Source organism: Lontra canadensis, unplaced genomic scaffold, assembly GCF_010015895.1.
Source record: "Lontra canadensis isolate GAN:19392208 unplaced genomic scaffold, GSC_riverotter_1.0 scaffold3, whole genome shotgun sequence".
Classification (NCBI taxonomy): Eukaryota; Metazoa; Chordata; class Mammalia; order Carnivora; family Mustelidae; genus Lontra; species Lontra canadensis.
The window spans coordinates 21,020,236-21,043,621 of record NW_022630997.1 but is presented as its reverse complement, the minus strand read 5'-3'; the positions used below and the strand labels follow the sequence as shown (position 1 = coordinate 21,043,621).

Below are 23,386 nucleotides of genomic sequence, written 5' to 3'. Positions count from 1 at the left end.
CTGGTGCACCCAAGGAACTGAATTTTACGTTTTATTTTCTTGTAATTAAAATTTAAATTACTACATTTGGCTAATGGCTATATTATGAATACAATATAAATAATATAAAATAAAAATGTGTATCATATGAAATAAATAATATGATATAAAATAAAATAATAAATAATATTTAAAATAGCAGCAAAAAAACAACACATATCTAGGAATAACCTTGATACAAAAAAGTGCGATACTGTGTCAAGAATGTAAAATCCTACTAAAAGCTATAAAAAGTCACTTGACATGAAAAGAAAAACATACTATGTTGCTGAAATGCTCATTCTTTTCAAAGTAATGTGTAGGTTTACTATACTTCAATCAAAATCCCAAAAATGCTTTTATTATTGACAAAATGATATTAAAGTTCATCTGCATAATTAAGTGATAACAGTCAAGAAAGAGTACTAAAGAAAGACTGGCTTCATTGGACTAATTAATGTTATACGTTATAATATATATGATATAAAAATACATGTTATAAATCTGTTATAAAGCTACAACAGCCCTGCAACATGGAATAGTCTGGAACCAATCCCTAGGTTATATAAGAAAATTCATATATGAGAAGCAGGCTCATAAATTTGTAGAAAGATGGGGACTAACCAATGAATTGTGTTGAGACAAAGAGGTTAGCTGTTCGAGGAAAAACCAGGTTGGCTTTGAACTTACACTACACCAAAATAAATTCCAAATAAGTAAAAAAAAAAAAACACAAAAAACTAAAATTTTAAAATTAAATCAACAAATTGGCCAAACAACATTTAGAATCAAATGAGCTAAGCCTATGCATTCGGAACACAAAGCTACTGAATTCTGACCAAAAGGCAAAACATGGCCCCTGGCAATCTCCTAAGAGAAGCTAGGGGAAGATTCCTATCACTGGGGTAAACTTTCTCTTTCCCCCACCAACCCTGGCTACTAAAATGTAATCCACAGACAAGCAGCAGCATCACTGTCTCTGTGCTCCATAGAAATACAAGATCATGGGACCCACACCAGACTGGTTGAATCAGAAGTCGCATGTTAACAAGAGTCCCAGGGAGAGCGCGGGCACACTCAAGTCTGAGAGGCAAGAACCCAAGGCACTAGAGATTTTGCCTCAATCCATCATGCCCTGGGGGGCACAGGCCCCGCTGAACCTCTTTTACTGCTTGTCAAGGCTGTAACGACGAGGTCAAGCAGGGTAGTTCTTCACAGAAATATAGAACCTGAGAGGCCAGAGGAAACATCTAAAATGCACATCAGTGAAAAAGCCATGGGCTTCCTTCTTGGTCGACCCCACTGAACTCCAACCTGCAATTTAGGGAGTTGTCACAAGGTGGTGGTGTTTTGTTAGAAAGCTCTGCCTAGGAACCATGTGGGGAGTAGATTATGAAATACAATAGAAAAAATGCTTTTCGGAATCCAAAAATAGAAATCTTTAAAGTAGTCGGATATAGCTTTAAAGCTATTATGTGAGAAATTTGCAAAGATAAAAGGGAGATTAATTTTAAAGAAATACCTTCTAATGATATCTAATCAGTGATGTGCTAATAATTAAGGATTGGCTAGGGGAGGGGAGAGCCCTGGTTTGTAGCATTTGCTGATTTCCCTGTATAACTCCCACTATGGCTGATTTCAAGGTGGCAGAATGTGGTGTTGGGAAAAGGAGCATACTATGGGCTCTCACAAGCTTGTGGGTAAGAACCAGCTCCAGTACAGTAGTGTAATAATTATGATGAGTATCTATAACGTTATGTTCCCCATATGATCCCAGGTGTATGCCTGACCCTCAAGGCATCAAACAATAACCACGAGTCAGCCTTGCAGGAAAAGGCTCCCATCCCAGGATTCTCACAGCATCTTACCCTGCCTGTCTTTTCCCATCTACAACAGAAACATACAGCACTCTTGTCTTGGGTACCAGGACAAATGAATTCTATACATCAACCTCAAATGAAGGACCAGAGAGGAGAGAAGACTTTGCCAAGGTCATGCTATCAGGAAGTCTTCCCAGATGTTTTAAGTTAACCAAGGCCTCCTGGATTCCCAAGCCAGATTTCTCCCTGACCAAGCCACTCTTCCCGAAGTTTCACATTCTAAATAAGAAATGTGGCATTAAATAGCTTTCCTTATAGCAGAACTTCTCAGAGCCTACAACCCTAACAAACAACATGAGTCTCCAAGAGAAAGAAAATTCAGCCTTTCCCAACATGGTTTGCCCTGGAATATATTTTCACTGAATCGTGACCTAAGGAAAACGTTTTGGAGACTGTTCTGGAGACTGCTCAGCAATCTTCCAGGAATTATAGACTGTGAGGCCTAGAAGGGGCTCTACTGGTTCTCAGGTCCAACCCACCCACTCATGCCTGAATGGCCTCACACACTTCCAGTGACACAGAGTTCATGTCCTTCCAACGCATCCCCCTTTATCTTGGGACAGCTCTCCCCTTTTCTCCCAAATCTGATGCTTCAGTTCTTCTCCAGGAGCAAGGCACTGAAGATACAGGGATTGATCATTCTGAGCACCAGCCAGATACCAAGCTCTTTCACTCCTTAAAGCCTGCCGACAGCCAACTCCATGCAATACACATCATCACACTCATTTTTCAGATGAGAAAAGCCGGCTCAGGTGATTAGGCAATTTGCTCTGGGCCACCTCTCAAGTCCACTCTCAACTGCCGCCCATCTTTGCCTTGAAATGATCCATGCTGTTCTGTGAAGGAGGAAAGACTACAGAGGGACTAATTTAGCCTCGGAGTAGAATCCGGAAAGGCCTGAGAGAGGGGATGACACCTGAGTAGGAGGATGACTTATGAGCAGAAGTTTGTCAAGTGGACAACAGGAACAAAGGACATGTTGGCCAAAGAAGCAGCATGAGCAAAGGACCTGTGGTGAGAAGCAGCAAAGCAGTGTCAGGACAGGAGCAGAAGGGGCCCGATGATGGCAGCCTGGTTGATGTGGGGGACCTATTAATGTGGACTGCCAACGACAGCAAGAGCAAGGCAAGATGTGAGGTCATGGGAAGTAAGGGGCTGGGCAGGGGGAAGAAAGGCCCAGACACCAGGAACAGAATCTGGGGCTGTTAGAGCACCTACAGTAGAGCTGGTCAAAAGCAGCCCCTCACTTTGGTGCAGCCCTTCACAGTTCCCTATGACTCTCCTCTCCTCTCTACCACTCATCCCAGATCCTCCCCACTACTCACCCCTCCCCACCACTTACCCCAGACCCTAACTCACAACCTGCTATGTTCTGGGCCTTCAGAACGTGTTCATAAGTGACAACTGAGGGCATGTACACTCCCTGTTAAAGTCACAGGGGAAGGCAGAACCAGAATCGTGAGCCTCGTTTTATGGGGGAAAGTAAGGCTTAGGGGAGTTAACAACTAGACCATGTTTATAGCCTCTGAGAAGTGGGTGGGCCTTGAAATCAGACCTTTTGGCTCTAAACTTGGAGTTCAGTTCACCACCTCACACAGGACCCCGTCTCTCAAACTGGGGGCTGATCCCGTGGTAGAGATGATCTAGGTGGGGGCTGATACCATGGTCAGCAGCAAGAGACCTGTTTCCAGAGGAGCTGCTGGCCTGACAAAGGCTTCACAACCCAGCAAGGCGTTTTGAGGGGACACAGGGGTTGGAGGGGTTGGCCAGGGTACTCCTACACACCCCTTCCCACCTGAGATTCTGAAAGTCTGGTGGGGGGGGGCAGGAATCCTCCGGGTGTTATGTGGTTTTTGGTTTGGGTCCTACAGAGCTGGAAGCCTGTGAGTCAGGCAGAAGCCCAGCCAGTCAGGGGAGGACCCCTTTGACTCTGCCATCACCCTTTCTCACCAGCCACACCCTCCCTGGGACTGTGTTTCCTGGCACCCTGAGAGTGGGAAGCCCAGGGGGGCTGACCCAGCTTGGGGATGCCCCTGACCTTCCCAGTCCACGCTGGCTGCAGGCCCCACTCCATCCTGGGGCTCACTCCAAAACCAACAGACTTTCAGAATCTATTGTCCCATGAGAGTGACTTCCCACAGGTGCTTACCTCCCCTCCCCTCCCCTCTCATTTACCAACCAGGCCATTTCCTCACCTTCATATACAACTTGGGCCTGAGCTAAGAGGTGATCTATTTTTCATTCAGCTTCCCTCATAGGGACCTCATCACCCCCGTTCCACCGTAGCGCTGCATCTCAGGACACACCAGCCCAGATTAAAGCAGTGTGGAGCCCCAGGCATCCCTATATTCAGAAAGAGGGGGTCTGGATGCTGTGTGTGATATTGGACAAATAAATTTTCCCTTTGGTGGCATTTTCTTCACCCAAACAAGGAGAGAGCTGAACCAGCTCGGCCCTTCCCAAATCACGATTCACGAACCACTTGGGTTCGAAGTGTCTACAGAGAGTGTTGCTAGGACAACCCCCCAGGCCCATGAAATCAGAATCTCTGGGGACAGGACCCAGGAATATGCACTGTAAGCTCATGACCCACTTCCCCCACACAGGTGACTCATGCTCCCTGAAGTTTGGAGAACTAGGTCCACTGCCTTTGAGGTCCCTCCAGCGCTAATGTTTGATTTCCCTACAGTTTCTGTATCCACCCCCCAGGGCCTGCCCTTTGTCATCCTGATGACAAGCCACGCAGGGAAGAATCGCGCTAATGCTCCGTTTAAGAGTCGCCTAGAGAGAAGCCGAGATTACCAGAGGAACTAAATAGGGCGCATTCTGACGTGGGAATTCCTCTCTGCAAACAGGCTGAGGTAGGTAGGGTGCGAGGGCCCAAGGCGGGAACGGTGACAGGGAAATCCTACCCAGAGAGATATTTAGTTCACTTCAAGTTTCTAGCAGAGGGATTTAACAGGTTTAAAGCAGTTTTCTGTGAATCTTTGTCAAGGGAGTGTATGTACAAACAAACAGGGAGGGGTTTTTTTTTTTTGGTTTTGGTTTTTTTTTTTTTTTTTTTTTTAGTAAAAAGTTAATCGGCTTAAAGTGTGCAACTAAATAAGCAAAGCTTACATTAAAGTGACCCACAGAGAAAGGACCCCATGGAAAGAAAGTTCTAGGAAATACAATATGGCCTCTATGTTCTTTTGTAGTTTCACGCTATAAATATTCATGGGGTGGTGTTAATGGGGTCCACAGCTCTATGCAACCACAATAGTTTTTTTGTTTATTCTCAGGACCATGAACTTTGAAACCATGAACCTAAATTTCAGGACTCTGCATTCAGGCGCATTTGCAGAGCATGAGGGGAGAGGTTCGGGCTCTCGGAGGACAGAAGAGAGGAAACCGGGCGAGATGTGAATCACGCCTCCTGGATCTTTTGGTAGAGATTAAAGAGTAGGGTCTGTTTAGTATGGGAGGCCTTCTGTCTCAGGGTGTCCAGCTGCTCCAGCTTGGGGAAATGGCCCTCACGAGGCACAGATAACTTAGTTACTCAAGCATATGGCAGAGAGGAGAGGGGAGTTGGAAATGTTTTAATTGGATCAGATTCATTGCAACTTTCACATGCTTTAAAAAAACTCATCTGAATCATGGAACTTCTAAGCTGGAGAGAGTTTAAAAGTCATCTAAGTAATGTCCTTCTTTTCCATGTGAGGAAACAGATCCGGGAAGGTCAGACGATGTGCTCAAAATATCACATCCAGAAGTCGTGTCTCCTGACTCTCCACCAGCGCTCCTTCCATTTACACCAGGGATGGCAAATATGAGACAAACATGTGCTCCTCTCCCTGCAGGGCAGATATCCCTCATCACGGCCCTCCCGTCCATCCCAACACAGTGCTGCAGAGGGCCCAGCACGAATTGATAGAGCTGGAACCTATTTGCCATCTACACCCTACGCTAGGCTGGCAGCATTCATAACCTATTATCTATTGGTTCCAGCTAAGGATTTTCTATTCAGAGTCACTTACAGCCTGAACTCAGCTGTCTGAGCGCACACAGCAGAAACACAGCCGGCCTTAGACGCCACAGGGCTCTCCATGTTAAAGGTCGGTCAGGACCGAGGAGAGCACCACATAGAGAGGGCTGAGCTCTGAAGCCTAGTTCCACCACAAGAGAACACCCAGCCCTGCCTTCTGCCTTGGTTGGCACCATCCTGTTTCACAGATGAGCCAACAGAGTCCGGCTGGTGCCTGGGCTGGTGGCCACCTAGCTCGAGGCAGATATGGCCTCCTGCCTCTCCATCACACTGTGGCTGCCCCAGCGCATTGCGAGCCAGGCCACATCTGTGCTTTCCATGCAGGACTTGCTTGGTTTAAGAAACACCTGCTCGCCTATTTCCCAGAAAGAAAGGATTATCCACTAGACTGGCAAGAGCAGGAAGGTTGGCCATATTTGCAAGGTTATTTAAGTTTTATAGCTCAGAATAGGTTTCATCTCATGCACCAAGCCCCCTCAATTAGGCATGTTTCTTGGAGCACCATGAGGTGACCTGGGCCCACAGAAAAGAGCACCATGGTCAATTAGCTATGTCTGCCTTTGGCATGGGGGAGAAGCAGCATCCCAGGTACCACACATCGGCCATTTGGAACTGTATGTTTAAAGATACTGCAAGCGTTTCCATCCATGTATAGGAATATGGGCAGCAAGTCCTGAGCTATGATTACAATTATTTATTTTATACCTCCTCTCCACCCTCTCCGCCCTGCCCAGGAAGGCCAATCCTGTGGACTGTATCCTCCATGGCCCACTGCTCTCTGGCTTCTGCGGGCATTCAAACAGCAGGAGACCCCAGTAGATGAGACGGAAGAGGAGGGAGAGACACAAGCATGTCTTCCCTTCTCCCTCCCCCGGTGCGTCCCTCAGCCACTTCCCCTCCCGCTCCGTTCCAGCTCCTATAACACGGCCCCCTCCTCCCCAACCCTTCAGCCACAGGGGTGGCTTGCTGGCCTCTGGGTGCTTCCAGCTCTTCTTTGTTCCTTAACTCTGCCTCTGTAAGTAGTCTCTTCCTGAATCTCTTCCACTGAAACCTCTGGGGTAAACTCTGTTTCCCGCTGAGACCCTGGCTCGCCTTGTACTAAGAAAAATCCTTCCGTTATTTCCATAGCTAAACAGGAGGATGGCATTCAGACTGGTAAGGGGATTGACTACTTTGGCCTAAGAGCACACTTTCACGGTTTCACTCCAGTGGAATATGACTGACTGAGATCTCATGCTCGCTGTGTTCCCAGCCAGAGCTCACGGGCCTCCACTCAGTGTTGGAGAGAGGGTGCAGTTTAGGTCCTAAGAGCCAGAAGCTTCTTGGGCTATAATTTTGCATCTTATGTGGCTGATTTCAGGACCAGGCATATCTCATAAGCCCTAAAATCTCCACTGTGGAATGATCCTTCATAGGGCCACAAGTTACCAGGGCAATTATGCCAGACTCATTCTGAAGACAAAGGCGCACTGGAGATCCTAAGTAATGCAGAGAGTGGGAAGATATGCAGGCCCAGAGTAAAGGAGACCTGGCATCCACCTCCAGGCCATAGCTGCCCACAGTGGTCCATGTGACCTTGGACAAGTTACTGTCCCCCATCTCCAGGCCCTCAGGATTCTCACAGGAAATGTGAGAATCTTAGAAAAAGTAATGTCAGCGGTTCCTTCTAGCTCTAACAGTCTACAGGGTTTTACTCTAAAATCTTACCTTGTATATCTGTTTAATGTTCAATAATAGTAATGAGCTTATCATCACTGTGACTAAATTTTCTTCATAAAGGTCCAGCAAGTTTAGTGTACTATGGCAGGGATCGCTTGTGGCCCACCAAAACTTCTTCTCCTTTCTTCCATAATAACAGAATCTCTCCTTTTCAGTTGCAGGCCTTCTGGAAGGAACATCTGCCTGACTCCCACGTACCTATCTGTGGCCACGTGTCCATGAGACAGTAGAAGGTGATGTGGTGAACGCCATCTCCTGTGAACCTTCTTTTCATACATTCTTGGTCCCTCTTTCTTTTCCATGTCTCCCATGTCTAGGCTGTGTTTGTGATGGCTTGAGCTCTGGCTTTCATCTTGGGCCATGAGGACACGGGCCTCAAGCTTGGGAGAACGGAGTGGTGAGCTGTAAGGAGACTATATCCTGGAGGATTTCCTGGAGCAGAAGCTTACTGGTTGGCCTTGTATTTCAGAACCTCCAGACTCTGATGTGAGAAAGAAACGTCCAGCTTGTGTAAGCCATGTTCCAGCTACCAATATATTGTTTCTCAGCTCTAAATCGACCCTTTTTGGTCATGCTTCGTGATGCTGGAGCTGCACCCTCAAACTATTACTCCTCTGCCAGCTGGCACGACATCAGGCTTTATCCGTAGAGGGCACTAGAGGACTAGTGCCCAAGGAAGGGGTTTTTCTTCTTGGTTCCAGTGGTCTCATCTTTCTTGTTCCTCCGGAGTGGCTGCCAGCAATGTTCAGGAAAACCACGAGTGTGGTTCTTCCGAGTTTGGCCCACACTCCCATGGGCAACTCCCCACTCATTAGTCGTTGCCTGTAGCACCTCAGTGAGCTTCTCCAACTTCTGGTGAGCCGTCGTCACACCCTCTCCTATGAAGTTAGAAGTTTCTTCTGGGTGGGGAGGGCAGCCTCTCCCAGGGTTACTCCTTCCCTAGGGATTGCTCCCCATGTCTGCTGGTTCTGTTTCCCTTCGAGTTCTCCAGTAGCCACTTCCCTTTCGCTAGTTTATAATCCTTTATATTAAATTTTTGAATAAATTCCTCAAATTACCGGTGTGATTTCAGTCTCCCAACTGGACCCCGACAGACATAGCCAATTAATGTGAGTCCACTACTAGCAAACCCAAAATCTTAACTGATACAGCCACGCAAATCACCATGAAATAAATGAATGATATGGTACAGAACAAACTTTCTGCTTTTTAAAAATCTTTTCTCCAAAAATTGTTCATGACAAATAAGACAGATAAAAGGTTGAAGTTCCTAAAATGTAACAGTTTCTACAGAATGTTAAAAAATGACCATCCAATTAGAAAAACGAGGAGGAACAAAAGGGTTCTGGAGAAAGCTCATAAATAAGAAATAAACTAGAGGAAATAAACAGCATAAACAGGAAATGCACATAGCAAAAGAAATATAAATGGTCAAAATAAGTCGTTAAAAGTTCAAAATCCTTTGTAAAGAACATATAATTACAATATAGAAGCAAATTGAAGAAATCACAAATTATTCTTCTCTTATCCAACCAGCAAAGATTTTTAAAACCAGACTACAGAATGCTAATCTTCACGGAAGTTGAAAGGAATGAAAAAATGTGCAGGGCACTTTGAAAAGAAGAATCAGAAGCCCTAAAAGATTTCACACTTCTGCCTCAGCAATTCTACATGTAGGGATCTTTTCTAAAGAAATCCTGTTAAATGACAGAAAAATCTAGCAACAATGACTCCAGCATCATTGTGTATAAGAGCAAAAGAGAAGATTGGGGGACATCTCTATGCCCAACAATAGGGGATTGATTAAACAAATCATGGAGCATCTATACAATAATGTACAGAGCAACTTAAATCAACGTCATAGAGGGGCGCCTGGGTGGTTCAGTGGGTTAAGCCTCTGCCTTCGGCTCAAGTCATGATCCTGGAGTCCTGGGATCGAGTCCTGGGATCGAGCCCCGCATCGGGCTCTCTGCTCAGCGAGAAGCCTGCTTCCCCCTCTCTCTCTGCCTGCCTCTTTGCCTACTTGTGATTTCTCTCTCTCTGTCAAATACTTAAATAAAATCTTTAAAACAAATCAACATCACAGAAATACATTTATTACACAAGCCACTTTACGAACATGGAAAGAGGGTCATGCTACTAAGTGAAAATGAAACACCAGCTGGCTCAGAGCGGTATGTACAGCATTTAAAGAAAAAACGTAAACATGCATAAGACCTATTTGGAAGAATATACAACCAACTGTTAAAAATTACTTCTAGACCATGGAATTACTGGAAATTTTTAGTCTTGTTTGCCCTTTCTATTTTCTAATGTTCTCCGGTGGATGTGTATTAGCTGTGTAATTAAGAAAACTATTTTATGTTAAAAAGTAATCTCCCTTTCCTGCCCACCTCAAAGACAACCCAATGCTTACTGAACTCATTCATGTTTCAGCTCTGATCTTGAGATGCAGCTCAGCTTGGGACCTCCCTCACACACAGACCCACAATCTCCCTCCCATCTTCTCTTCCTTTCCATCCCTGAGGACGTAGCCCAAGTGTGGTGCTCATGTTCCCAGGCCTAGACCTCCTGCTTGTCCTCCTATTCCCTGTTTCTACAGATCCTAAACCTTATATGTCTTCATTATAATAGTCCTCTGCTCAAGAAATATCAATAGCTCCCCATTTCTTAAGGGACATATTTCAAATGTCTTAGCTTGACATCCACTGTTCCAAGCTTCTTTCAGTCTTGTTTCTGCTACTCTGCAAAGGAAACCAGAAAAAATCCCCCAGTTCAAGACACATCAAATGCACTCCTGCTACTTCACCTTGACTCAGTTCCTCCATTAACGTGCACCCCAGCTTCTTCAAATCCCATCCATCCTTCTAGGCTAAGATTGGGGCTTACCACCCCTGCTTACCAGAAGGGCTTCCTTGATTTTCTTATGGTGGTGGCTACCTTTTCCAAACCCCTCTGGTATCTCATTTGCTCAGGTTTTCATTTGGCAAATACCACTTGAGCCCCCACCTTGTCCCAGGCACTGTGCTGATGACTGGGAAACCAAAGCTTCTAATTTCTATGCCTTCTATGCCTTGGAGCTCATTGTCGCACATGGAGACAGACATTGAGTAAATAAATAATCACACCACTGGCTATCTCCAGCAACGGACAGTGAAAGTGCCATGCAGGCAAACAAAGGCGATGAGAGATTAAATGGAGGAGTCCTGATCGAGATCAGGGCCCAGGAAGGCCTTGGAGCGTCGGGGTGGGGGGAAGCGATATGTAAGCTGAGGATCCTAAGCAGATCTGATTTTATAAACACGATCAAACATGCATTTCAAGAGGTGCACTCTGCCTACAAAGCAGAAAAGTGATTGCAGGAAGCAAGTGGGGCAGCAGGGAGATGGGATCAGGCACTGCCGCAATTAGCCCAGCAGGGAGCCCACCTTAGACCAAACAGTGGCAGTGGAGACGGAGGGAAGGGGACTGGCAGGACTTGGGTCAGACTGCACGAGAGGAGAAGGAAGAGACAGATATACGGGATGGTCCCAGGGTTTTTCTTGTTGCAGCACCTGGATGGACTCTGGTACCACGTGTTACCTCCCACCACAGAGCCAGCCCTCAGGAGCCGAGCTGACTCTGAGCCCAGGGTGAGAGGATGGCAAACCAGGGCCAGTTCAGGAAGGAGGAGAACTGACCCAGGAACATGAAAAAGTTGGGTGGAAGGTAGCCTGCTCCTGTGGGAAAGGCAGGAGCTCCTGGCTCAGGCAGGACTCATATGGACTCAAAGCCAGTAACCCAGGTGGGAGGAAGGAGAGGAGGCTTGGTGCAAATTGCAGGATGAGCCTGGAGATAAGTGGCCCAGCTGGCGGAACGGGCAAAGACTGGGGCTAAACGTCAACACTCAAGTGCTTGTGCGGGCGAGCTTGAGAATATTTATTGGTAATTGACAGAAGTGGTTAGAGGGTGGCGTGATTGTAGATAGGTCTGTAACCAATCAGCAGGAAAGCTCGGTTCCTGTTGCTATGTTTGCATCCAGGCAGAACTGTATTATGAGCAGGCTAAGAGGATACCGTGAGAAACCTGCTATAAGCATTGGGTTTATCTGTCATCCCCCCTCTGCTTCATGGATGAGAACGAGAGAGCTATGGAGCAAGAAATTGTCACTTGCCTCATGCTATGGGTCCCAAGAGAACTCTCCATAGCCCTGAAAGGGAGAGATAAGCATACACATGCCGCAGAGAGATTGTCACTTGGAGAGAAAATCTTAAATGGGGAACAATAGCAGGAGTAATAGTAACCATAGCAAAGAGAAGAGCTAACAGTTAATAACTGCTTGCGAAACACTTGCGTTCACTGCCTCGTTTCATCCTCCAACACACCTATTTGATGGGTTTTCATATCATTCCCATTTTCTACATGAGGAAATGGGTCCAGAGAGGTAAGGAAACTTCGTCAAAAACACCCACATAGTGAGGACAGAGGCAGGTTTCATGTCACGGGCTGCCTGAGGCCAAAAGCAGTCTCTTAAACATGAGTTTTCACTGATCTGCTCTGTCTCCCAGATGGCCACTCACCCACAGCCTCCTTGGGAAAGATCAGCTATCTAAGTCCTCTCCCTCCGGGGTGGAGAGAGAGACTGGACCCACCATCCTCAACCAACTGGATACCAGGCACTGCTCTGGGACTTCAGGGAAAGGGATGGAGGACAGAGAGGGGACAGATGCCATTCAACACTTTGTATCATTCTCCCCGATGCTTTGGGACTAAGAGTACTTTGAAGGCCAGAACTGTCTCATCCTTGTTGGAGTCCTAGCCAGGGATAGAGAAAAAGATAGGGAGGAGGCGATGGGCTATGGTGCTCTGGGAGCAAGTTCACCAACGTGACCTTCAGACTGGGCAGCACAGAGGTGCTTGTTGACCATGTGGAAGGATCCAGTGAATGGAAGTGGCTCCAGGTCTGGAGAGGCCATGTGCTTAGGGAAGACAACAGAGGCTGGAAGTCCTTGCCTCACCACGTAAGAGTTCAGCATCCCATGCATGCCCTGGCCTAGCCTCTCCCCTGTGTGACCCCTGGACCACATCTCCCAGGGCCCACAGATCGTAAGAGGCCAGACCATCTCCCGTGAGCGTTCAGATCATTTCATGGCTATCTGAGAGACCAGTGGACAGAGGAGAAGGAAAACAGCTTTAAAAACCATCAGGTATGGCCCAAAGCTTTAAGGCAGTGCTGTAACTACTGTGAAGGTTAATATCATAGCTCTCCTTCTGAAAATCATGGGGAGGGGTAAGAAGGTAAACATTTGGGAATCAGTGAAGTTATATCCTCTGTTCAGATTGTGTGACTAAGTGTCCACAGCAGAAGGACTGTGCCACCATCAAAGGTGATGTGGGCTCAAATCCTGCTCGCACCTCAGCGATTTGCAACTTGGAGGAATGAATGCTGTTATTTATTTATTTATTTATTTATTTATTTATTAAAGATTTTATCTCATTATTTGAGAGAGAGAGCATGAGCCGGGGGGCGGGGGGAGATGGGGAGGAGCAGAGCGGAGGGGAAGCAGACTCCCTGCTGAGCAAGGAGTCCATGGGGCTCGATCCCAGGACCCTGGGATCATGACCCGAGCCAAAGGCAGACGGTTACCAACTGAGCTACCCGGGGTTCCCTGAGGAATGAATGCTCTTAGAAAGAGGAGTGGCTTGGTTGGGGGGGGAGCGTTGGCTGAATGGAGGCTCTGGCCCAACATCAGTCACATATCTCCAAATAGTCAGGGGCTGGCTTCCCAGTGGGGCTTACACACCTGACTGGCTTGCAGGGCACAGAACCACCCCTCCACCCCTGCCTCAGCATAATACCAAGGAAACCGGCGACATTCATGGCAGATCTGTTTTCACACCAAGGTGTTTAGATACAGAGGAGTGATTAGCATCCACTTCGTCAGGAAACACCAAGCTCTGGAAACACATCGGGCTTGTTGTTCAGTTACTTGGTTTCCTGCCACTTGGAAACCTTGTTGAATTTCTGTGGGTTGATAGTAATAAAAACAATAATATTTACTGAATATTTACCACGTTCCAGGCACTATTCTAAGGCTTTATCTGTATTAATTCATGTAATCTTCATAATAACCCTACATGGTAGATATTAGCATCCACATTTTATAGTCGAGGAAACAGATTCAGAGGGCTGAAGCAAGTTGTTTGGGGTCCCACAGCCACAAAGTGGTAGAGCCAGGATCTGAAGGCAGGCGCCCTGTCTCTCGAGCCTGCACACTTAGCCCCCAGGTCTCTCACAGCATGGAAGGCGGTGCTGTTCTGGGACTCAACTTAATCCACGCACTTTTTACGCATGACAGGTTCTTCCAGGGCCAGAGGATTATTGCAAGATCTCACATTTATTGAGGGATTCCATTTGCTCCCAAGCTTGGGTGCAGACCCAGCAGGCTGGGGAGGAGCCTGCCCAGGCTGGTTCGTGGCTGGACAGTCCCAGAGAAGCAGTGAGAAGCAGAAGGTCCCAAACTGACCACGGGAGGTGCTGCTGAATGGGACAACCTGCTGGCCTGCCCACACCCTGCTTCTTTCAGCCAGCAGCATCTTCTTGCTAAGGAGGCCATGCCCAGCCCTGAGCTTGGTGGGTACCCTGCAGACCCAGGGCTGCTGTGGATGTCTGTGTGGTTCAGCTCCTGCCCTCCTCTCTGTCTCACTGGACAGAGGATTAAAGGATTTGCTGCCAACATACGTGCCACTCCCAAAGGAGGGTGTGGGACACTGGTCACTGCAGGACTGGCAAAGAGAAGGAAGAGAACAATGGGCTCCGCTGACGTCTGAGTCAGGGTTCCATGTTAGACGATACCATGGAGGACTTTGTGTTCAAAACCTGAGCTCCGTCTACAAAGACAACGCTGGAAGTCACAGGACCATCAATGTCAGGCAGAAGGTCTGGACATGAAGCTCAGTTTCCCCATGGGCAAAATGGGAACTGCCACAGCTGCCTGTTTACTCCTGGGCTGGGTAAAGATCTATGGGGTGGCGTTTCTGCTATCACTCAGCTCGTGGATCATGCTCATCCCAAAGGGGCCAACGTGTTGTTCCCCTTCCAGGCCTCTCCTCCCCCAGACGCTGCCTGCCCCCATGTGAGTCTTGACCGCTGCTGGGACCGCTGGATTCTGTTGGGCATCTGCAGACCACACTGGCTCTGCTTGCTTGAGTTGCTGTGTCTCTGTATGACACTTACTCAGGGGCCAAGACTCTGCATCTCCTCCCCAACCCAGCCCTCGCCCATCCACCTTCACCTATGTTTTTTGGTCTTTAGTGAGCTCTAACTCACACACCATAACATTCATCCTTCAAGTACCTGGGAGACATTGTTTGCCAATAATTCTCAGGTCTGAATTTAAGAATCTCTAACATGAACTCAATTGTTCCTCTATTACAAGAATTCGAGTTCCTCTACAGTGTGTCAACAAGGAGCTCAGGAAGGAGTTGTTGAGCGCTTGCTCGGTGCTCTAATGATGGACACGTCGGTCACTGAGCACATGCCCGAGGCCGAAGCTGTGCAGAGCACTTGACAAACATGGAATCATTAACCCTTTCAGCAAACCCTGAATGGGGAACGTTAGCCGTTCTTTCCAAGTGAGGAAATGGAGGCTCAGAGAGGCTAAGTAACTTACTCCAGGTCACAAAGCCCTGCACGGGCAGCAGATTTTGAATCTAGGTCCATCAGGTGTCAAAGCCTGTGCTCTTAACTGCCTCAGGCCCTGCCCAAGTGCACTTCAGGGTGACAGATTAGAAAGAGAGATGAGCCAGATGCCACTCCTGCCTGGAGAAGTGGGAAAATAAACATCCATTTCCATACAGCCCTGAAATATTTCGACTCCGTCAGATCAGCACCTGCCTATCTATCAGTAAGGACACCAGAACGAGCAGGAATAAAAATAAAGTTGTAAATACCAGCTGCCCTCCCCTGAGCCAGATGTGACTGAACAAGGCTCGAGATGATTCCAGCCGCAAGCTGTCAGGTCACCCCCTATCCTGACCGCCGCCCCCATCACCACCACCTGCAAACCTTCCCAGCAGAGGCTCAGACACTGCAGAGCAGAGACAAAAAAATGGTCGTCATTCTATACCACTGAGTGTGGGTGGTTTTTCACACAGGCATCCAAAGCTCAGGGAGCAAACAGTGAAGGACAGCAGCCTTTGGAGAAATGCACCAGCCCCCTATTGAACGGGCAAGAAATTCTACGAGACTTTCTGGAAGCTTTGCAGAGGTTCTGGTGGGTGCAAAACTCCACCAATAAAAGCAGCTACTTCAATTCACGTCCTTCGTTGGACTTCCTCCTTCCCTGTTCTACTCTTCCCGCTTCTTGGGATCACCTCTCAAACCATCGACACGCAAGTCCTTGTCTGAGTAATCCGGCTACGACTCACCACAGGCAAGTGGTTTATTCCCACTCCCATTCTGCAGATGAGAAGACTGAGGAGATGAAGTGACTTGCTCAAGGCCACACAGGGAGTAAAAAGGATAAGGACCCAGGCCTTCCGGTCCTCAACCCAGCGAAAGAATTGTGGGTGAGAGCAAACAGGCAGGAGAAGCTCTTAAAAGCTTTGCAAAGACTGATTTCAGAGACATGGCACTTGGGAGGATGTCTTATAATTCACTGTCATTTGAAGCCTTGGCCGCACTTACAATATCAGATGAAAAACAAAACGTCAGAGCTGCAGACTGCCAGGCAGAGACCGTGCCCAGAAAGACCAGTGTATCTCACCAGCCCCAGGCCAGGAGGGCTGCGCACATTCACTCCCACTCCACCAGCATCTGATTTGAAAAGCATCTCTTCTTACAGCATGAAATAGATTGCTTATTAGTAAATTTGAATGTTCTAGTTTAAAACTTGCTTCAAAGGTCCACTTGAAGGTGTTCTTTCAAGTTTCTAGAAAACCTGTTCGTAAAGAACCTACATATATAGCAGGCACTGTTTTAAGCACTCTAATCTATCAGGAATCATCCTCATTTATAAACAAGGACACTAAAGCACAGAGAACTGAAGTGTCTCGCCCAAGGCCACACAGAATATAAACAGCAGAGGAAATTATAAAAATCGCAAACAGTAAAATGGTAAAAAAAAAAAAAAAAGGTTTTAAAAATGGTAAAAGTGGTGAAATAGTAAATAGTGAAACTGTAAATGGTGAAACACTTACCAGTCTGGTCAGCCTCTGAGAGGCTGAGCTGGAAGCAAAGGTCATAGAACCACAGAACACTAAGTAGGAAGGAGCCAGGCGCATACATTCAAATGCCTGCAGGGTGTGAAGCGGGCACAGGACAAGACAGCTGATGGACATGGACCAGGAGAACCAGCTCCCTCGGCCTGTCGGTTTACAACCCTAACAAGTCTAACCATTTATTCTGCAGATGAGCAACGGAGACCCAGGGAGGAGGCAATCTGTCCGAGGTAACACAGCTCCACGAGGCCAGGACCAGATCCAAGCCTCTCCTCCCTGAACTGTGTCTGCAGCATAACGCACTGGCCCCCACTCAAGAAAGGGCAGGTGGGAGGTGTTTTAGATTCAGAGTCCTGAAGCCCTCCTTCTTGGCAGAGGAGCCAGAAGTTAGGACTTGACTTCCATAGGATGACAGGCTGCCCTGAACATTTGGTTTAAATGTGGAACCAGGAAATGCAGTGTTCCCCCTGAGCCGTGAGGCATGTCCTTCCACTGAGATCTCAGTGCCCTGGTGAACTGCTTTTTGTCCTTCTAGAAGGCTTTTCCTCGCTCAGGGAATTCCCAGAAGCACAGACAGACTGAGAGGTGACCTTTTCCCCAGGTCTCCCTTGCCATCGCCCTCTGCTGGCCATTCTTAGAATGAGCACAGCTGGAGGAGAGGCCCCGGCAGCAGGAAGATCAAGGATGGCCAAGGAACATGCCTGGAGAGAGCCAAAACCAAGCTCCCAAGATCCTCTACTCCCCAGCCCAGCCCGCCCATTGCATCCTGTGGGTGAAGAGTCACAGCACACACACGCCCTGGTTATCTAGCATTTTCTACAAAATTATTGGACAAAAAGGAGGCTTCAAGAGGCAAACCTGCCATCCGGTTATTCCACAAGGTTGAGCCTGGGAGCCGGGAGGGCTCTCTCAGACAGCCCTATGTCTCTTTCACCTGGATTTTCAGCACCTCACATACCAGAGGCCTCGGTCCATCCCTGAACAGACTGATGGCTTCCCGAGTCCAGGCCCCAGCTGCCCACATGGCTGCCCAGAGGCCCCAGCACACAACTGGTAGAGTCCAGGATCTGACAGGTTCATCGGATGGTTGATTCAACCGCTTTAGCCCCATCCCAGTTTTCACAGCCTCGGTGTCTGTCTTTTCCCGGCAAGGCCATCCACCATTCCAACAGTGCTCCAGAGATCTCTCCCTGGTCATGGGCTGGGTCCCATGACGAATTGAGATACCTCAGTTGGGACATGCTACCCGCTGATGTTCTCTCAAATGACCCAGGAACCAATATTCCTGTCCCCCCACCCCAACTCAGAAGCCCCACCAGGTACAGCAATAGGTGTGTGTATTCTGGAAGACTATTCCTGCAGGGTAAGACCAGGCCCCTCAAGCCTGGCTTGAACTTCAACCTTCACAAGATTCTCAGGTCTCACAGCCTCTGGGTCCTCTTGCCTCCTAGTGACCTGGTGTTCCCCAGACTTGGGCCAATTCTGATCTGTCCGACCCCCAACTTTGCCCATAGCCGCTACAGGAAAGACCCAGATCATTACAGGACCATCTATCTCATCAATTCATTCGCAGAGAATTTTCCCATACATCATGAAACTTCCCATAATTACTGTCCCCAATTTAGAGATGAGGGAACTGAGGCTAGCAGAGGCCTCCAGAGAGTGAAGAAGTGGGGGCACCGGCCACTGCGCTCCCCCAGACCCGGCCGGCCACAGCACGGGGAGAGGAGGGGGGGCGCGCTCTCCGCTCGGTCTGTTCATCTCTGCGGGCCGCCGGCCCCCGGCTAGGAGGGGAGAGGCGGGCCTCCCAGCCCATCCTCTCCTGGGTCCCGGCCGGAGCTCGCCGGACTCATGAGCTCCGCGGAACCTGCGCCCGGGCCCCGGCGGCGCTGCGGCCCGGAGCGCGCGGGCACGGAGGCCACGCCCCTCGGGACACCCGAGCCGGCTGGTGGCTCCGGGAAGGGAGCCGCGGCGCCCAGGCCGAATGTGCGCCAGAAAGACCCGCGCGTCCCGGCGCCGCTTCCTGAGGGATTAGAGCACCTGCCGGCTTCCATCTCCGCGACCCCCAGGCCAGGACCGCGCTGAGAGGGCTATCGGGAACTTTGCGGCAACTCGCGTCACTCGCATTCTCCCTCAGCTACCACCTTCCCTGTGCCCGCCGCGCAGCTTTTCGGGTTTTGTTCTTCTCTTCCCAAGAGCAGGCGCGAGATCTCGGGAAACTTTGCGCACAACTTGCAAACGCCGGGAGCCCGGAGCCAGGGCTCCCTCCGAGCCCGGGAGCTGCGCGCCCTGCCCCGCGCCTCCGGCGGCCGCTCGAGCGGAGCACCTGGCTGTCAGGCGGCCCGGGCGCCCGCCCTCCTCCGCCTGGGGAACGCTCCCGAGGCTGCCACCCCGGGCGCGCCGCAGGCCCGCGGCCGGGACGTCCCAGCCGGAGTGGCATTGTCTTCCCGGGGAGCCGGGGAACCTCGGGGGAGGGAGGGAGACCCGCCCCACAGACGGCAGCGCAGGCTTGCCCACCACTCATTTGCATTTCAAAGGCAAACTTCTGCCGGACTTCCCCAGCGGCGGCTGCGGCACCTACCGGCTTTGCACGGGTCGTAGTAATGCTCCAGCTGCTGCTCCGCGCCCTCCTCGCCTTCCAGAGCCGAATAGTCCGGGGCGGTGTCCGAGAGCTCCGCGAGCCCCCCGGCGCCGCGGGGTAGCGGCGCTAGCAGCAGCAGGAGAGGCGGCAACAGTGGCACCGAGACCCCGAGAGCAGTCGCCCGGGGCATGGTTGAGAGGGGCCGACGGAGCCCGAGGGAGCTGCGTGTCCGGGAAGCTCCTCTCGGGTCAGGGACCGCGCGCGAGGGGCAGGTCGGTGGCGGCGCGGCGATTACGCACGGCTGCCGCGCATGGCTCGGGCGCGGGGCGAGCAGAGCGCGGCGCCGCGGTCCGCGTTGGGGCGCCCAAGAAGCCGCGGCTCGGAGCTACTTGCCCGGCGGCCGAGGCTGCAGCGGCTGCGACTGTGGCGGTGGTGGGAGCAGTGGCCGCTCCGCCCCTCTCCACCCGGGCTGGACCACAGAGCCCTCGCCAGGAGCCCCGGGCAGCCAATCACTCGGGCGCCCGAGGCGAGGCCCCTCCTCTTCCCGGCACCTCCGCAACTTCGGAGGAAGCGGAGCGAGGTGAAGATGCTCCCGGCAAGGACCGGGGGCCCGCAGGGCTCCCACCGAGTCGAGGGCGCCCTTCTCCGAGCGCCTCCTCTGCCTCCGGCCCCCGGGAACGCTGCTCCTGAAGATCAAGGCTGAAGATCAAGGACTTCCCGCCTTGTTTTGTCGGCACGACTCACTTTACAACTCCCTGATGCACACGTGGGCGAAGGCAGGCGGCAGCGGTTGTGGCTCCGAGCTCCGCACCAGGAGCCCGGTGTGAGCGGCCCGCGTCGTTACCAACTGGCTCTGTGCTTTCGGACAATCGTTTCTCGGTAGGAATGAAGTTAATCTTCTCGCTGGTAGCTTTCAGCTCAGAAAAAATAAAAGATTACGATTCTCTCAGCTTTCTCAATATCCCTCGTCTAGCCATGAAGGACGCTTGTGCCAGCACCCACCTCACCTAACCTAGTGGCTGGTGATACGAGTGCCTTAGGGGAAGAATTATTTAAAATGACAGATTTCCCCTCTTGGTGACCCTGTCCTTCAGCAAAACTGTTTTAAGATGCTTCATTCAGGCAAAAAGATTGACAAATGAACAGCTGTATGTGCTATTTGTGTTAAATTACAGACATGTTTTTATTAAATAAGCCACTCACCAGTAACTTGATGGAATAAAAATGACCAATTTCTGAAGTCTGGTTATTTTTTGCCAATTAAAAACATATGCCCAAATAGTTTAGAAGAATCATCAAGAGATATTTGAAACCCACTCCCACGCTGTACCTTAAATGTAAAAATTGTCAGAACTGAGCCATTTTGACTTATAGACATAAAAAGTTCTATTACCATGAGGCATTTCAAAGACCTTTTTATGCAAGCAAAATTACCCTAATCAAGAAGTAAAACACATCAATGTGTAGAGATTTTTCAGCATCCCACCCAGTAGAATCTTTATTTAAACTGCAAGCAAAAAATGAACTAAACTTGCTTTTAGGTTTCCACATGACTTCACAGCCACTAATGACAAACTTTATATACAAGACTCTTTAATTTCTTGGATTATGGTAATGTCCTATCTATTAACTAGGATAACAAGTCCTTCAAACCAGTAAAGGTTTAAAACAACTACTGGAAGGTAGCGTCGGGGTATTTTGTCTTCACCCTTAGAAAGAAATCCATGTTGACCCTGTTTCATCATCAAATGGGCACATACAGAATGGAGCCAGATTGGGCAAGAAGATCTGATTTGGAACTCCTAAGTTGGAGAAAGAAGTCTGGGGGGAGTGGATGCCACCAAATGGCAGGGAAGAGGCCAAGTGGCCATTAAACAGGCAATAGGTGTGGGAAGGGGTTGAATGGCATTTCTGCCTGAATGCTGGAAGGAGTCAAACCCAACGCCATCGTTCCCTGCACTGAACCCAGTGAAGGTCACCACCTGTCAGTAGGCAAGTCCACAAAGTCAACATCTAAAAAGCCTAACAAACTTGTGACACTTCCAGGTCTCCAGATGGCACTAGGTAAACAGCCAACTGGCTTCCTCATTAGCAGGGAATTCCTCTAGAAAGTAGGACATTATAGGAGACCTCCTGTATAAGCCCTGAGGTTGTGAGCCTTTGTTGCCTCTAATCCCCACCTGGTGAGTAGCTGCCAGGTCTTCTCACCAACAGTCTTTGTCCAAATATTTTGAAGACAGTGGTGCTCCTGAATGAGCAAGCTGCACAGTTTTATGTCAGAAGCCTTGTTTTCATGCTACTTTGGCTCACCATCAACAAATAGCAACAAACATTTGGATTATAGTATTGAGAGGTTCGATAGGAACAACTGAAAAGGGATGGCTTTTTTATCAGTCTACAATTTTTATCAGTCTACAATTACTGATTTCACACACTACTTTTATATTGAACCCTAATCTTGACCCATATAATTTTTAAAATATGTATTTTTAAATTTAAATCCCATGGGAATACTAGAGGTAGATTTAGAGTAAAAGGCTTTATGCTCTAAAGCGGCTCAGCATAGTCCCATTACATCCATAATTATTCATAATTTTTGTGGTTTCCTCCCCCATAGCTCATGGGCCTGTGGAAAAACTGCCAAGTGGATACAAGCTTCCCCCGACCCCTCCCGTTTGGTCAGATGTCTATCCATCTATTTCCATATACCCAGAGCAGCCCGGTTCTCTTGCAGCAGCTCTCAAACCCCTGCGCAACCCCTAAATTTTATCCCCAGCTACTCCACACAGGCCACTTTCTCCTCATTTTGCCATTCCAGACCACTACACATCATCACCATTTCCTCCAGGGTAGGGAGAAGAACCTCTAGAATAAAGCAGGCACTCTTATCTGCTGTTTTTATCCTTTGTTTATGTTACCACTGAGAAGGCAGAGTTCCTTAGAGAAGGTTATTAAAAATATTTGTTATAATCTTTGAACAGCTGTTCAGAACCCCTTGTAGCTCTTCTCCAAAACCTTTGTCGGAGCTCCTCCAACACACTGCACCTCACTATCTACTGTCAGGCCTTCCTTCCACACTTCCAGTCTTGGCTCCTTCCACCTCTGTCCACTCTCCACTCTTATTGCATTAAACACCTTGCCATCACCCTAACAGAGCCCTGCTGCTTCACACCTCCATGTTTCTGCTGGGTACAACTTGATAACCACACAGCCTGCATCCTCATGCCAACACCTACCATAACCCTCAAGCTGACCACACTTACGACACTTACCTATGAATGTATGTCCTACTCCACTCACCTATAACCAACTCCCAACTTGGAACCAAGTTCCAATATGGAACCTTCCATATTTCACTCTCTAGACTCTCCCTTCCCATCAATGACCTTCAAGGTTAAGTACCATAATCTTAGTAGCTTAGACTGAGCCACTAAGAATAATCATGACCAGTTAAAATGACTTACACCCAACTTCTCCATACAACCATTTCCTCCACTTTGTAAATTTGAAACTTTTATCGCCTTAAACATGCAAAGTTTTGAAAATTATTTAAATACATTTGTAGACCATATTAGCACTGACTCCACGCTCCTATTGGAGGCACATTCCCCCCTGTTCTTTTTTTTTTTTTTTTTTTTTTTAAAGATTTTATTTATTTATTTGACAGAGATCACAAGTAGGCAGAGAGGCAGGCAGAGAGAGGAAGGGAAGCAGGCTCCCTGCTGAGCAGAGAGCCCGATGCGGGACTCGATCCCAGGACCCCGAGATCATGACCTGAGCCGAAGGCAGAGGATTAACCCACTGAGCCACCCAGGCGTCCCACATTCCCCCCTGTTCTAACGTTAAACTGTAGATTAACAGTTTAAGAAAACAGTTCTCACTTTGAAATCCAAAAGCTGGCTATATAACAGAGTCCCTCAGACTCTTAATTTTCCATCAACACAGAAACTGTCCATTAGAGAT

The 23,386-nt window shown here is 48.8% G+C and overlaps 1 protein-coding gene across 1 annotated transcript in view; it reads right to left on the bottom strand.

Annotated features, from left to right (window-relative positions):
- TLL2 (tolloid like 2) overlaps positions 1 to 19,743 on the bottom strand; it is a 116,531-nt gene extending 96,788 nt beyond the window's left edge. The window contains exon 1 of the mRNA XM_032883365.1: positions 19,424 to 19,743. Coding sequence (XP_032739256.1) covers positions 19,424 to 19,613 — 190 coding nt within the window. The 5' untranslated portion in view covers positions 19,614 to 19,743. The remainder of the gene's footprint in view (positions 1 to 19,423) is intronic.
- Between the last annotated feature and the right edge of the window lie 3,643 nt (positions 19,744 to 23,386).